The 13742-nt window shown below is 43.5% G+C and overlaps 1 protein-coding gene across 1 annotated transcript in view; it reads right to left on the minus strand.

Moving 5' to 3' along the window:
• pdlim7 (PDZ and LIM domain 7) overlaps positions 1–10109 on the minus strand; it is a 42552-nt gene extending 32443 nt beyond the window's left edge. The window contains 1 exon segment of the mRNA NM_001292216.1: positions 9761–10109. Coding sequence (NP_001279145.1) covers positions 9761–9856 — 96 coding nt within the window. The 5' untranslated portion in view covers positions 9857–10109.
• Positions 10110–13742: the final 3633 nt, after the last annotated feature.

Raw genomic sequence — 13742 nt, forward strand, 5'->3', positions numbered from 1 at the left:
CCAATTAAGAGCCCACAAAATACAGTCAATTCACTTTATAGTATATTCTGTGAAGCACTTTGAGATGTCTCAACGACGTGATAAAGCGTTATATTCCACTATTCAAAAAATCCAGCTCATTCAGAACCCTGCCGGCCGCTTACAACAACTTGCACTTATATAGCACCCTCCACACAGGGTAGTGTCTCAGAGCGAATACTTACCCAGACCAAACTCCGTATCCCCACCTCACCAGTTCTGGCCCAGGCTCCACTGGCTCCCCATCACCGAATGGATGACTTCAAGAATCTTCACACTCGTGTTCAAATCCCTTCACTTCCTGGTACCTCTCTACCACTCCGACCTCCTCACTCCACCACCCGGCCCCTCCGCTCAACTGGCATCAGCCTCCGGCTCGTCCCTCATACCCCTCCACTCCCCCACTGGAGATCACTCTTTCAGCCACTACGCCCTGAAACTCTGGAACTCTCTCCCTCAATCCCTCCGCCTTACCCCCTCTCTCTGCCTTATTTCAAGTCCCGCCTGAAAACCTTCCTTTTTGACCGTGGTTTCAGTCACCCCATACCCCCACCGGTTCATAGTCAGACTCTGTCACTATTAAGCGTTCTGAGACGCTACCCTGCATGGAGGGTGCTATATAACAACAACAATCGGCACTTATGATAGCTCCCTCCAAGCAGGGTAGCGTCGCAGAGCGCTTAACATTGCCAGAGCCTCACTGCAAGTCGGGGTGTGGGGAGGGAGGGGGGTGGGGGTGGGGGTGGTGGTATATAAGTATATAAGCACAGCCAAAGTGGAAGGTTTTCAGCAAGTTGTCGTTGTATATCAAATGCAAGGATTAATATTAATTATTTCACGCTCCCAGGCCACTCACAACAATAAATGCAGCAAAACTGATGGCAGAGCAGGAGGTGACAATCAAGAGAACTCATTAGCTTTGTACAATATCAGAAAAGTAATTAAACTGTTGGCAGCTATTTACGAACCCGGTTTCTGATTAGCTTTTCTGACAGCCTCTCCTCGAGCTGGCTGGTGATCAATTAATGCCACCTAAATCCATCACTACCTCCGCTGCAGGACACAAAGACTTTGGATTCAAGCACATCCTTCTACACAGGAATCCATCAGACGCTTTTTGATTTATCTGTTAAATCCGTCTCCATCTCCCCGATAGTTAATTACCCTTCTATTATTCACCTCCCTACAGAACCGCTTATCAGCCACTCTGGATATTAATATTAAAATTCAAACGAACAAGCCATTGGAAAATTTGGAAGTTAAAATTAAAAGAAAGTAGTAAAGTGGACGCCATAGCAACTGGCTGATTACATTCTTAAAGCAAGTAAGAGCGGCGTCTTTGAAGAGGCACGTGCTTTGCACATCGCTATGGATTGTGTGATTACATTGCAGACGTCATCATTAAACACAGGGAAAACATCAGAAAGATCCTCAGACAGTTGAAAGCAACAGCCTTAAACAGTAGTACATTCAGGAGGATGCCTCAAAGCGTTTTACAGAATGTAACAATAATAATCCTTTCGTTTTTATAAAGCGCCTTCTCATGTCTTCGAGATGTCTCAAAGGGCTTCACAGAATACACTGTTAAGTGAATTGACTGTATATTTTGTGGGCAAAAGACGGGAGTCAATTGCGCACAGCAGCGCCCCCACGAACTGTGAATTTTGTAGGCAAACACAGCAGCCGATTTGCGCAAAGTGACATCCTACAAACAGCCGGGAAGTGAATGACCTATACATCGGGATCTTTAACAGCCACTCCCACCGGAACAGACAGGGAGCTCAGCATAATGTGTCATCCAAGGGTTGTTGTCTCCCAGCCTCATCCCCATCCCCCCCAACCCACACCCCCCAATCCAAAGACATGAAAACTTTTTGCCTCCTTTCTCTCTCTCAATCACTCTTACCACACCCCCCCCCCACACACACACCCCAACCAATCCCCACCCATCTCAGAGCACGGGGGAGGGGGGAAGAGGGGGGAGGAAACAGGGGAAAAGCCCACATTTTCCTATCCTATCGCTGAAATTCCACTTGGGTTGAGACTTAAGTCCATTTCGTTCAAATCCTAAACTTGGCGCAAGAATTTTAATTTGATTTTTTAAACGAACGATTTTAAGTCGCCTTCGGCCGCAGCTGATTATTTGTAATTATTAGTAGTATTGTTATTATGTGGAGTCCTGTAGCTCAGTGGTTAGAGCACTCGCTTTGCAAGTGAGAGACCTGAGTTCAATTCCAGGCAGAGGGCAAAACCTTGGGCAAGTTTCCTTACTCCACACAGAGCCTAATAATAATCCCTCCAAAACCAAAACAATAATAAATTGGTCATTTTCAATCCACGGCTGTTTGTGGGACATTGCTGTGTGCAATTGGCTGCCGCGTTCGCCCACAAATATACAGTCAATTCACTTTACAGTGTGTTCTGTGAAGCGCTTTGGGACATCCTCCCGACGTGAAAAGCACTATATCAAATACAAGGATTATTATTATTATTACACTGGAATGTCAGCCGAGACTGTGAGCTCAAAGTCCCTGACGTGGGGCTTGAACCCGCAACCTTCTGCCTCAGGTGAGAGTGCAACCGACTGAGCCAACTTGACACGTACAAATTCAGATTCCAGTTTTGGCTCACGCACACCAACAATAATAACTTGTATTTATGTAGTGCTTTTGTCGCAGGGCAGTGTATCGCAGCGCTTAATAGTGGTGAGCCCGGGGAGGGGGGGGGGGGGGGGGGGGAGGAGGTGATCGTAAGCACGAAGAGGAAGGTCTTCAGGCATGATCTAAAAGAGGGGAAAGAAGGGGCAAGTTTGAGGGATTGGGGAAGATAGGGCCAAAGCTTTGGGGCGCAGTGGCTGAAAGTGCAATTGCATTCATATAGTGCCCCTCATACACACACACACACACTCGCAAAACAGCCACTAAAACTTTTTCCCCCTTTCAACTTTGGATGAAACAATGCTGTCTTCATCACAAATCCTGGGGAGATGGTGCATCTCAGAATAGCTCTCCCATACGAATCCAGTCAAATGATCATATTAATGTAGAAAAACAGTGCAGTTCACAAAACCCACAAGCCTCAGGCAACCGAGTGCAATCCGTGATGACGCAAATGCCTTTATGCTGTGCATCTCCCTCTCTCTCTCTCTCTCTCTGAAAACTAAGTGGAGGCTTATTTGGCAGAGAAACGCGCAGCTGTTTACAGAGACACGTTGTTGTGGGGGGTCACTTTACACTGCGCACTGTAATTCCATCCTGTTTATTTCTGGAAAGAAATTTGCAATCCCTACCTACTGCAAAAAAAATTGCCCGTAAATATTCTTCAAGGGAAAGTATGGTGTCCTGCATACAAGGGTTTATTTAAAGCCCACATGTGTTAAACTTCTGTTAATGGGAGGGGGAGGGGGGTGCTAACGAGATCTCGTACTAATGATATCTGCAGCCTTCCTCAAGACCCTTCATCATTTCATGTTCTATTCTTCTCCACGTGCTCGCAGAAACCTGCAGGCAGTTCTGCCAAGATTTGTTTCTTAAAACCTTGCCCGAACATATTTCAACGCGTTCAAAAATTAAGAGAATTCACAAGCGTTTTAGCAGCATAAATGGGCATTCGGCTTAGGTCAGTCTGGTAGCATTCTCACCTCCGAGCCAGGAGATTGTGGGTTCAAGCCCCCCAAGTCGGGACTTTGAGCTCACAGTCGAGGCTGACTCTCCAGTGCAGTGTTCGGAGTGGCTGGGTGGGGCAGTGGGAGCGCTGCTGCATTTTCGGAGGTGCTGTCCTTTGGATAAAACATTAAACTAAATGCCTATTAAAGATCCCATGGCACTCCTCAAATGCAACAGGAGCTTCTCTTTCTCTCTCTCCCCTTATCCCCCAAATAAAATTGGCCGTTCACTTCACGGCTGTTTGCGGGATATTGCTTTGTGCAAAATTGGCTGCTGCGTTCGCCTTAAAAATACAGTCACTACACCTTCCAGTAAAATCACGCGGTAAAATCAGTGAGAAAGACTCTGTATAAAATCCATAATAATCATCATCATTGTATGTGTAAACTGCTCTTCCCAGGGCAGCTGTGAAACGAGAGAAATTTTGTCAGAGATAATGTTTCTGTTATGTAATTATTTTCCTTCATGTAGGCTTATGCCTATTTTCTCTGCTCTCTCTCTAGGAATCTACGTTTGGTCCATTTTCAGCAAGAAAAAGGCAAAACAAATGCGATTTCTACACAATGAACCTGAGCCCAATGTGTAAAAGGAGAACACGAGACAGATAAAATACATGGAAATAATGCCAGGAGCCTCTCCAGTCCAGTCAGCAACAAAACTGATGACATTGGCATTTGAATTTCAGCTATAAATCCCAATGGTAAGCAAAGCATCAAACAGCACGCGTTTCCGACAATCTTCCAGATTAAAATCGGTCACGGCTGTGTACAGCACGTTGCTGCGTGCAAATTAGCTGCCAGCGTAAGTCTACACAATGCACACAGTCACTACACTTTCCAGAAATAAAACTGTAAGACGCCGCGAGTTGTTTGGACGTGATGAGGCTCTATAACCGAACAACAATTATTATTAATTGATAGTATTATCATCATGGTCATCAAAATAAACAAAGACGTGAACTCAGGCAGCCGAAGCAAAACAGTGCCCTTCACACAGGGGCATTTGAACAGCCAGACTGAATTTCGCAATCCCTCACAATTCTCCTCGATGCTCCATTTTAAGACAAGTGGAGCCTCGAGCCTTAAAGAGTCACACAGCAAATTTGCTGAAAATTCCCTTCAACAAGATCGGACACGCTCCCTTTGGCAACACCTGTGGTGACGGTATGGTTGTGGTGAACAGGAGTTATTGGGCAGGGAGGGAGGGAGTGGGGGGAATGGTTTGCAAATCGAATCTGTAAATGTGATGATGATGATGGATCTCACCCAAGGGTGGGGCCACAGAGCTTTGGAGTCTTCGCTAGGCTCAGCAGAAGAATGGAGAACATCACAGTTCACACAGCTGTCGACTGACTGAACCCTCCAGGCTGCATCTTGCCAGAGAGACACCAAAGGAACCCAAACAATCACCCGCCCACACTGACAATTGGCAACACTCCCGATGACACAATCACAAAGCAATTTGTAATCAGCAACTGAATCATCAATCATCCCCCTCACTTTGCTCTCCATCCTATCCTGTCCACCACCATTTATCCCTCCCTGCTGCAGACGTACTGTATTGGATGCGCATCTCCAATAAGGCCTCCCATTGCAGAGACCCACTTATAATCCTATATTCTTCCAAGCAAAGCACTGTTACAATGATTTTGTTTGGATACAGCACCTAATCACACCGCCGATTTGTCTCAAAGCCCTTCACAAGATTTATAACAAAATGCAGCGACTGATTGCAGGATATTTCACAGGATTTTGTTTTGAGAAAGTTAACGAAGAAAATAACTGGGGTGAAAGGTTCATTCTTTCACTACCACCGTGAAGGATTCCACGGACTTAGAATATTGATTAACGTGGGCATGACTGCTAAAGATTTGATCTGTGATTTGATTTCACGTTGGGACATATCATGGCTTCACCTGCACTAATGGGTTTCAAACCAACCAAACTCTCACATCAATCACATGAAGGGGGCTCAGTGTCTTTGCACAAACTGCAAACCCTCCTCTGTGGTTGTGAAATGCCTCGTCTGATTTCATTTGAGTTTGCCCAGAAGCACTGCTGTGTTCATTGGAGTAACGCCAAAATATCCAACAGCTGAAGTCACCATCTAATCTACACCAGGATCCAACTGACTTAACCAGTATAGACATTTAACCTGCCCAAACCTGGGTTTTTAAACTAGACACCACAACTTTAATTGGGATGTTTCGCCCACAAAACACACCAGTCACTACTCCTTACGTATCTCCTGTGAAGCGCATTGAGATGTCCTCCTGACATGAAAGGCGCTGCATCAAATGAATTGTTTATTGTTAGATTATTATTATATTATGCATTACATTCTGGGACCATTCTGCAAACAAATCGCATTGATAACCTCTGTCCTTGGTATGTACGTTTAGCCACAAAACACACGATCACTTCGCTTCACATTAAATCCTGTGAAAGGGCTTTGAGAGCATCAGCACACGGTCGCTCGCCTTCAATGTTTGAAATGATCCTTATTACAGGACATTTCAGTCTATGAGCAGACGGAAACACACAGCCTCTTGTACACTGGTCTGCCGGTGACAACACACTCTATTCTTATACACCGACACTGTCCACCAAATCTGTACCGATTCCCTGAAACCACCGTCACGGCTCATCGCAAGTCCGCAAAAAGCAAAAACACAAGAAGAAATAAAAACTGCCCAATATTAGTGGGAGAGAAGGGGAGGGAGGGGGAGCGGGGTGGAGGGAGAGAGTGAGAGAGGGCACCTCTGGGTATAACTAATAATGCAGACATATTTATAGTGTCTGGGATTTGCATAAAGTACAATTTACATTTTAAAAATAATTATATAAATAATAATTAAAAATAATAAATAATTAAATCGTAAACTCTGCCCATTCCACTCAGTTTCCTGAGAGAGTGAACAAAGCAGTTACAAGACAGAACCGTCTCCCCAACTCCTGAAGGTTATCAAGCAAATCCCCCCACCCCACCCCACATCCAGCTTTACAGCCCATAATATTCAAGCCCAACCACTCACATTCCACCACTCACTCATATCTACAAGAGGCTTTTTGGAAAGAGAGGAAACATTTTCGTGAGAATGCCTCAAAGCGCTTCACAGGATTTACTGAGAAGCGCAGTGACCGTGTGTTTTTATAGGCAAACATGGTTTGCGCACAGAGCCATCCCACAAACAGCCATGAAACAAGTGACCAATTTTATCTGTAGGATTTTGGAACTGGAAACTCCATCTCCTTTTAGCGTCCACCTGAACAGCTGGTTTTAATGTCTCATCCAAAGAATGGCATCTGTGACAAATACTGGACCTAAACCAACAGGTACAAAAGAGAGAGAGAGAAAGAGGAGAGAGAATAAAAAGGAGAGATGGAAAATGTATTGGGGGTGGGGGAGGAGAAAGACACAAGATATTTGTGTAATTGACTCAAGCTAAACACACATTAAACAACAGAGTTTGAGAACGGGTGGTCTACATAAACAGAGGCTCAGGAGTCACCTTTTAAACACACAGTAATTCCTCAACACCACTTCTCACAATATCACCAGCCCCCACTCTGGTTCAGCTAAACAGATCTGACAGAGACCTTTTCTCAAACGGAAAATTTATAGCGTTTAATTTAAAAACAAAACCCTAAATGCGGTCATTGTACTAGCAGCTGAGCAGCCGCTCTCCCAAACAAAGGCAAAGAGAGAGCGAGAGAGACTGTATGAGATAGAGAGAGTGTGTGTGTGAGAGTGTGAGATAGAGAGTACAAGTGTGAGTGAGAGCGACAGATGCAGAGCTAGACAGAGCGAGCTAGAGGTAGAGAGAGGAGAGAGAGAGAGACAGAAGAAAGAGAGAGAGCTGACAAATGCAGCTCAGAGAAAAACCAAACTAAAACAAACAGGTACAAATATGGATTCAGTACTGTATTACATCTGAGTGCATTCTAGACAAGTGTCTGAATCCTTCCCAATACCTATAATGGAGGTGGTTCGCTCAACATCACTAAAGCCTAAACAATTGCCCATATCTGGTCAATCCCAGGGCCGTTTGCCTTTTGAGGACAATGGGTTTCACAGCAAAATAACTTGCCTAAAGAGCTCCTCAGACTTCCCTCAAAAACAATATTTACAAGGTCTTTTTTCATATTCAAATCATTTAATCGGAGATGAATATTTTGAGGGAAAACAAAGCTTCTGGGGGGGGGGAAACGTCCCTCCAAAAAAAAATAATCATTTGGTCGCTCAATCTGTGGCTGTTTGTGGGACGTTGCTGTGTGCAACTGGCTGCCGCGTCTCACCCACAAAATACACAGTCGATTCACTTCACACTATATTCTGTGAAGTGCTTTGATACATCTCAACAACGTGATAAGGCGCTATCTCAAATGCAAAGATTATTCTAAAGTGTCAAGATATAATAATAAACCTTGCGTTTGATATAGCACCTTATCACGTGGTATAAACATCTCAAAGCGCTTCACAGAATATCTAGATCACTCAATCCATGACTGTTTGTGGGACGCTGCTGTGTGCAATTGGTTGTCGCGTTTTGCCCACAAAATACACTGTCAATCCACTTTGCAGTGCATTCTGTGAAGGGCTTTGAGACGTCTTGACGACTTGATGAGGCGCTGTATCAAATGGAATTATTTTTATGATTATTATAATATGGGATCACGTCACAGGGAACTGTGGAGATGAACTTTAAGCAGGAGGTAGCACCACAGCACCCATTCTGACACTGCAACGAGACATTTCAGCTCTCTGTACTGGCTGCTCAACCCCAGATGTTTCACACAATTAACTAACTGGCCATGACCTGATCCATCATCAGTGCTGGGTGGGGGAGTGGGGCAGTGACAAAAGGCTTTGCTTACGCCTCTCCCTGGGGCGAGTTGGGATCACCTTACACTTTGCTGGTCTAGTGAGAAGTTTGGCCTTTGCCTAATCCCTTCACATTCCTGATATGCAAGATTGTACCCTGGAATGTCTTCCACACACACACACACACACTCGCTGTTTCACGATACCATCTTGCCACAAAACGTTGCCATCAGCCTTTAGTTACCTGCTCACAGTCCACGTGTGCGTGGCAGACAGAAGGCTTCCTTGGTCTTGGGGGGGGGAAACAGTCATAGAATCATAAATAATGATAATAATACTTGCATTTGATAAAGCGCATATCAGGTCTTTGAGAACGTCTCAAAGCGCTTCACAGAATATACTGCAAAATTATTTGTGGGCGAATCATAGAATCTTACAGCACAGAAGGAGACCATTTGCCCCATCATCCCTGTGCCAGCTCTTTGAAACAGCTACCAACTAGTCTCACTCCCCCAACTCCTACCTGCAAACTTTTCCTTTTCAAGTACCTATTCAATTTCCTTTTGAAAGCTGTTATTGAATCTGTTTCCACCGCCCTTTCAGGAAGCGCATTCCAGATTGTAACAGCTCTCTGGGTAAAAATATATCGAACAACAAATCACATTTGTATATCAGCTTTCACGTCGGGACGACGTCCCAAGGTGCTGTTTGGAGTTTAAGAACTTGGCAAATTTGGGGTTTAATAACTAGTAAAGGCTCCCCCTTTTTTTCTTTATTAACCCCAATCATTTTACCCTCTCTCCTTCCCACCATCCCCAACACATGAACCCTCTGAAAAACACAGGATTGCTTTCACACTTGCGAAAGTCTTTTTTTTATGCAATTATGTTAAAAAAAACACTTTAAAAGCATAATATTCTGTCCCTTCCAAAACGCAGCCAGCTTTAAAAGAGCTACTAGTGGTGAAATGGGCAACATGTGTTAATTACAGCTTACAGGGTTAAACACATGCACACACACACACACACATTAAACTGCAACAACAACAAAAAAAAAGTTTGGGACAAGTTTGCAATAACTTTTTTCTCTAAAGAGTTGCAGGAACACTCCCAATGACACCCATCGTCTTTAAAGAGCTGTAAAGAGATTTTATCTTTAAGCAACTGAACATTGGAAGTTGCTGTTCTCCCCCACTAACAGGAGACAGACACAAACACTCATTAAAGCCCCTGTTTGTTTGCTCACTCACTCACCCTGGAAATAGTCAGAGGCATGTTGAAATCTTTGCCTCCTTGCAGACGAAAGCCCCAAGGTGCTGATCCTTCTAAAGTCACCTTGTAAAAGTCCATCGCTGTTCCCCTGACTTGAGAGAGTTTGCACCTAAAAACAAGGAACAAAAGAGAAACCAACTTTGCTCTTTGGAGGGGAGTGGGTGGAGGGCAAAGAGAAAAGAGTTGGGATTGTCTTCCCAGATCTTTAGCAAATAAGACACACAGAGAGAGAGAGAGAGAGGGAGAAGGAGAAGGAGAGAGGGAGGAAAGTTTTTCTCTCCAGCCAGTTTATTCTGGAGGCAATGAGAGCTCTGCACTTCCAGGCTATATAAGGCGTGCAAAACTACACCAAACTATTTCAGCAACTTTTTTTATGACTCACACCAGGGAATTCAAACGCTACAACGCACTCACGTCACAGCCATTTCCCTGCCAGAGCCAAAGAAACTGAACCCACAACTCAACTGAAGCAGCCTGATATATTACCTTTATTTCTTCCTTCCTTCCTTCCCTCTTTCTCTCCCTTTTTCTCTTTCTCTCCCCCTCACCTACTCATTTGCACCTTTGCAAACTGATGTGGGTATTTTTTTTCCCAGGAACTGGGATATTTTGCATTGGGTCTTTGTCAGCACTGACTGAAGCTGATTGACTAGTTAGTTAGTTAGTTAGTTAGTTAAGTTAGTTGGTTGGGATCTTCCAAGTTAACATGCTCAAAAACAACAAAAAAAAAGGTCTTCGTAAAAGTTGTGGTGGGGGCGCAAAAGTTTCCAAAGTTCTTATGCCCTTTTTAAGAGAAAAAACTTTTTCTTAAAAAATGTTTTTAAACCCTTTAAAACTTTTCTTTTAAAAAAAACTTTTTTTAAAAGGCTTTTAAAAGTTTTTAAAAAGTTTTTTTTGCACTCCCCCCCACCCCCACCGAAAAAAAATCTCCAGGTTGCAAAGAAACTTGACATAACATAATATTCTCACTCCCCGGGTTGCGTTAAATAAAAGTTCACACATAGCATTAACCCCGCTCCCCCCACTTCCAGTTGATCTATGGGGTTGTAACCAACTCCTGTGGGTGTGTTGATGTTTTGCCACCCTTCTCACTGGTCAGAACTGCATCCATCCCAAGAAAAAAAAGCAGCAGAGGACACCGCTGAAGGTCATTTTCTGCCAAACGACCGATGATGGTTGGGGATGTAAAAGCCAGCAAACTTCCTTATTGTTGAGCGATTACAGCAATTACAACAGCAACTGCGCACGATAGTCTTGAGAGCAGCTCAGCCCAGCACAGTCCCGGTCAGGCCCAGCACTATTTCACCAACACGTGCGTGAATGCACAGTAATAATAATAATAACAATCATTGTGTTTGACACAGCATGTCGTTGAGATATCTCAAAGCAGGATATGCTGTACTGTAAAATGGATTGATTGACTGTTGACAATTGGTTGCTGCGTTTTGCCCACAAAATACACAGTCACCACACTTTATAGTATGTTCTGTGAAGCACTTTTAGACGCCTCAACAATGTGATAAGGCGCTATATCAAACCCAAGGACTATTATTATTATTTTGTGGGTGAAACATGGCAGCCAGTTTGCGCACAGCAGCATCCCACAAACAGCTGTGTGGAGTGAACGACCGATTTTATTTAGGGATTTATTGGCCAGGACACACACACAAACACACACACAGAACACACGGAGACTGGATACTTTATCATAATAATAATAATAAAAATCCTTACATTTGATATAGCGCCTTATCACGTCGTTGAGGCGTCTCAAGGCACTTCACAGAATATACTGTAAATAATAATAATAATAATCCTTGCATTTGATATAGCGCTTTTCACGTCGGGAGGACGTCCCAAAGCGCTTCACGGAACACACTGTAAAGTGAATTGACTGTATGTTTGTGGGTGAACGCGGCAGCCAATTGCGCACAGCAATGTCCCACAAACAGTCGTAGATTGAAAATGACCAATTTTATTATTGTGTTTGGTTTTTGGAGGGATTATTATTAAGGAAACTTGCCCAAGGTTTCGCCCTGTCTGGAATTGAACTCAGGTCACTCACTTGCAAAGCGAGTGCTCTAATCACTGAGCTACAGGACTCCACAGTGGAGTGACTGTGTCTTCTGTGAGAGAAATGGCTTTAGACCCCATCCTCAGACACAAAGCGAATTAAGTACCACTTTGTGGTTAATATGAACATGCAAACAGGCCAAGGGATGGATTCCAACAGGAAAACTCACGCTGCACACACATTCAGAAATACATATGAAGGAAACAATTTTCTCGTAACTTTATTCTTTGGGGTTTTGTTTTCTTTTGAATCTGTTCCCATTTGGCTTTTGCATTTTATTGCTCTGCACTATTCCCGGCTGTGGGTCTGTATTCCAATCAAAAGATTAACTGGAGGCAGTTTAGCAAAAAAATGATGCATAGATAGATGCTTTAGTGTGATATAGTGGCACTTTAGCAAAAACACGAATTGGTCAAACGCAAGGATTGCTATTAATTCTGTTTTATTCATTGTTGGAAGGACGTCGCCAAGAACTTCAGGGAATTTACCACTAACCCAATTGACCCTTGTCAACTTTTTTTTCTATTGTAAAGTGTAAGCTACAGGGGGAAATGCAACTGACGCTTAACTTTTAACTTGTTAAAAGAGCCGTCACAGTCACGATGGGCCGAATGGCCTTCTTCTGTGCTGTGAATTTCTACAGTCTTTCTTCTCCATTTCCAAAACACAAAATGCAGATTCCCCTCTTGCAATAGTTAATTGTTGCCAACAGATGGCATGAGTGTGCTTCGGAGATGCTTCAGTATGATCTAATGGCATTTTACAATTACTCAGACGAAGAGAATGGTATTAATGTGGCCAGTAAATTCTGGTGCAGAGTTTCCGATCATAAATCACCTATAATAAAGCCGTACGTTATTGTAAAAAAAAAGTCCACCCAGTCACAAAGGCTGCACGTAATCGCACTCTGAAGACTGCAGAAAAATAGTTCTAATAATTTTCTAAAAATATTATACTCATCATCATGTTTATTGTTTCTCTTTCAATCACCTGAGGAACGATGTCACTGTTTGCTTTGCTATGTGCAAAAAATAACAATAGCTCATTGGAACCATCTGGTGTGAAGAGCTTTGAGACGTCCTCCCGAGGTGAAAGGCGCTGTATAAATGTAAATCTGGATTGTATTGTATTGCATCTCAGCCACAGTGAATGGTTAACTCATCTGGTTAATTCTCTTCTGCTTATTCAGTGGATCCAATTCACTCAGCTCCTGTTAACCCTGAAAGCCAAAGCCCTAACAGGTAGGGTGGCCCGAGCTGGACAGGCAGCGGGAAAGATTGTCAGAAAGTGAATTCAGTGGTAAACTATACTGCTTTACCTGATTAGACTCCAGCAGTTACCCCAACGCAAACTTGGGACTAACGCACCAGATAATACAGAGAACTCTCAGTGCGGTTATAACCTTTCAATGCTCGAATGTTTGTAGTGGAGACGAATAACAGCTGTAGAACTATCAAAGTATCTCTGACACATTGGGACGTACTCCTGACGCGAAAGGCGCTATAAAAATGTAATTGGTTGTTGCTGTTGTAGTTGTTACCAAGATCGATGGGCTGATGAAGCCGGTTTTAAGTATCAGAGACCTTTGGCTTTTGAAACAGTTACTGCCAGCGCTGAAGTTTTTATTACAAACGTCTCAGTGATAAATAGTGTAAACCGTTTCAAAAGAGAGTTTTTATTATTTTGAAATATTGCTCACTGTATTGTCATCATTTATACTTCGACTGATGTAATTTCTCCCATCTTGAATTACAGCAGGATTATTTTCACGAGTGTGTAATCAACAGTAATGGGGCCGAGGTGATGTATCTAATTCCGATTTCTTTTCTTGTTTGCTGACATGTGTTTGACCCCTTTTGTTCCGGGCACATTTAAAGATTGACGGAGTGA

The sequence above is a fragment of the Callorhinchus milii genome, unplaced genomic scaffold (genome assembly GCF_018977255.1).
Source record: "Callorhinchus milii isolate IMCB2004 unplaced genomic scaffold, IMCB_Cmil_1.0 Scaffold13, whole genome shotgun sequence".
Lineage (NCBI taxonomy): Eukaryota > Metazoa > Chordata > Chondrichthyes > Chimaeriformes > Callorhinchidae > Callorhinchus > Callorhinchus milii.